At 39.9% G+C, this 815-nt stretch overlaps 1 protein-coding gene across 1 annotated transcript in view; it reads left to right on the top strand.

Moving 5' to 3' along the window:
- The window catches only part of LOC104500791 (chromosome unknown open reading frame, human C5orf45), a 3,550-nt gene that overhangs the window by 800 nt on the left and 1,935 nt on the right, over positions 1–815 (top strand). Inside the window, exon 2 of the mRNA XM_010144506.1 lies at positions 666–735. Coding sequence (XP_010142808.1) covers positions 666–735 — 70 coding nt within the window. The remainder of the gene's footprint in view (positions 1–665; positions 736–815) is intronic.

Raw genomic sequence — 815 nt, 5'->3', positions numbered from 1 at the left:
TTCCTGCTGGGCTGGAAAATTTGAGTATCACTTTCCTGTTTATTCCATTCCTGAGTCTGTTTACAAACCGCCTAGTCTTGAACTGGTCTTGACCTGCTCTCGCTTCCTTTCTACTCAAGGTTATTTTCAGAAATCAGTTAAATCTCGTTGGATATCTTAGTTGTGTATATGCAATGCTCTCGGGTTAAGCTTTGGGAAGAAAACTCATTGTTTGTTCCCTTTATCAAAAAGAGTTGCTGTTTCCATTCTCAAAACATTGTGAAATTCAAAACATCATGAAATATCTTCCCTTTTTCTGTGGTTACTTGAGGTATATTTAGCAGGTTTATGCTGTTGTCCCAAAGACACGCTGTTACATCCTTAGTGGTGATCAATTAGAATTTTATCATTTCATGATTAGTGGCTTTAAATCAAACCTGCTGCTCTAGTTGTATAGAAGGAAGGAGGGCTACCCTCTAACTAGATTTTTTCAAGTATTAGGGCAATGTATCTTGCAAGTCCTTCATTTGACATCTGTTTTTCTGTAGATCCTGGTTTTTTCTAATGTGCCTCCTACCCGGTGTTCCTGTCCCTGCTTTCTACCCAACCCTTGTGCTAGGTGATTTGGAACTTAGAAATCAACAGACAGTGTGGTCTAGAATCTCTGGTTTATACCTCTATTTTAGGTGCGTAGAAGACTCTGTAAATGACAGCAAAAATATAGCAGCCCAACATGAAGACAGTTCAGTCCAGCAGGTAAGATACCTCCAAAGCTGAGGTTCATACAACCCACACTGGCCTAGGTGAATCACAGAGATCAGCGATCCCTTTATAAG

The sequence above is a fragment of the Buceros rhinoceros genome, unplaced genomic scaffold (assembly GCF_000710305.1).
Source record: "Buceros rhinoceros silvestris isolate BGI_N320 unplaced genomic scaffold, ASM71030v1 scaffold10901, whole genome shotgun sequence".
In the NCBI taxonomy this organism is placed as follows: Eukaryota; Metazoa; Chordata; class Aves; order Bucerotiformes; family Bucerotidae; genus Buceros; species Buceros rhinoceros.
This window is presented reverse-complemented; position numbering and strand designations above follow the sequence as displayed.